Below are 1,788 nucleotides of genomic sequence, written 5' to 3' on the forward strand. Positions count from 1 at the left end.
TAGGCAGTTTCAAAAAAAAAAACAAATGTTGAAGAAAAGTTTTGGTTATAGTGAGTTAATATTGGCAGATCAACTATAAGCTATCTATTCTTTTACAGTAGCAAATTATATCTGCCACTAATAAAATAATCTATTTAGAATTTCTTTGCAGTACTCTCTTGTCTCCAACATTATTGTAATTTGCAACATAGACAGAAGGCTGAGAGTGAAGAATGAGGAAAGGTTATTAGCAGTCAGTATTAATCAGTAGCAAGAAGATGATGAGCTCGGTTTGTAATGCTAGAAGTAGCGGTTAAATTGTCCCCAAATTTTGAATATCCAGAAGTTAATGGGAAATACCATGAATTTGGTATTGAAGAAAGCTGAGAATAAGAAACAGGAAGGATAAGAACCTGGAGAATCTGCCAAATTGGCCATAGATGAGAAATTAAAAGTGAGGCTAATCTTAATGATGTGGCTATAGCACTGCTCACTCCAAATAGATTGATATACCCATAATCTATCTTTTCACAAATACTCATCCGGCTTATTCTTCTATCTTAAAAAGCTTCCATCAGGAAATGGAGACCTGCAATTTGTGGGCTCATAGTTGGTGTGTAATGTTTATTTAATGAACATAGACATACATATTTTTGTGGATATGCTGTGGATATACTGTGTCCATATTTTAACAAACCAAAGGAGTTCTTGAGAGCAATGAATGAATCTGACATTCATGCTAGGAAACCTAAATCTCCATCTGCTTAGAGAGTTTATTTTTAAGATCTCCTGAATGTGTTTTTATGGTAGCCACTTGAATAAAGATTAACTTAGACTCTTTCCGGCCAGCGCCGAGCGATGGGCATCTCTCGGGACAACTGGCACAAACGCCGCAAGACCGGGGGCAAGAGAAAGCCCTACCACAAGAAGCGAAAGTATGAGTTGGGACGCCCAGCTGCCAACACTAAGATTGGCGTTCGGCGCATACACACAGTTCGAGTTCGGGGAGGCAACAAGAAGTACCGAGCCTTGAGGCTGGATGTGGGGAACTTCTCTTGGGGCTCTGAGTGTTGTACTCGCAAAACAAGGATTATTGATGTTGTCTACAATGCGTCCAACAACGAGCTGGTCCGCACCAAGACCCTGGTAAAGAACTGCATCGTGCTTATTGACAGCACACCATACCGGCAGTGGTATGAGTCCCACTATGCACTGCTCCTGGGTCGCAAGAAGGGAGCCAAGCTGGCTCCTGAAGAGGAAGAGATCCTGAACAAAAAGCGATCCAAGAAAATTCAGAAGAAATATGATGAAAGGAAAAAGAATGCCAAAATCAGCAGTCTTTTGGAGGAACAGTTCCAGCAGGGCAAGCTTCTTGCGTGCATCGCTTCAAGACCAGGCCAGTGTGGCCGAGCAGATGGCTATGTGCTGGAGGGCAAGGAGCTAGAGTTCTATCTGAGGAAAATCAAAGCCCGGAAAGGCAAATAAGTCCTCCTCCCTCCTCTCTTAGCTCCTGTAATAAAGGTCTTTGTTGTTCTTTGTTCTTTGTCAAAAAAAAAAAAAAAAAAAAAAAAAAAGATTAACTTAGAAACTGAGGTGGTACTAAGCTGGAATGGAAAATATCAGTGGACCCAGCTGTGTAAAGGTAGAAGGAGGAGATGCCAATAGTTTTTCCTCTGCTGTCAACCTCAATAAATGACAGAGGTCACAGAAGTTTGTTATTTTCCAGGGTATTTTAGCTGGATGACCTCATTAGTCAAGGCAAATATGAGGACAACCAGGTTAATAAAAGGTCAGCAATAGGATGGAGTT

General features: G+C 41.1%; 1 protein-coding gene across 1 annotated transcript; it reads left to right on the forward strand.

The window, feature by feature from the left end:
- The first annotated feature begins 828 nt into the window (after positions 1-828).
- On the forward strand, positions 829-1,517 carry LOC311171923 (small ribosomal subunit protein eS8). Its single transcript, XM_084234960.1, has one exon. It carries the CDS (start codon positions 838-840, stop codon positions 1,462-1,464), a length of 627 nt encoding a protein of 208 aa, XP_084091086.1. The 5' UTR covers positions 829-837; the 3' UTR covers positions 1,465-1,517.
- Positions 1,518-1,788: the final 271 nt, after the last annotated feature.

This window comes from Talpa europaea (genome assembly GCF_964194135.1).
Source record: "Talpa europaea genome assembly, chromosome: 6".
In the NCBI taxonomy this organism is placed as follows: Eukaryota; Metazoa; Chordata; class Mammalia; order Eulipotyphla; family Talpidae; genus Talpa; species Talpa europaea.

Excerpts from the sequence above, each read along its gene's own strand:
- LOC311171923 (XM_084234960.1), top strand. The coding sequence starts at position 838 with ATGGGCATCTCTCGGGACAACTGGCACAAACGCCGCAAGACCGGGGGC.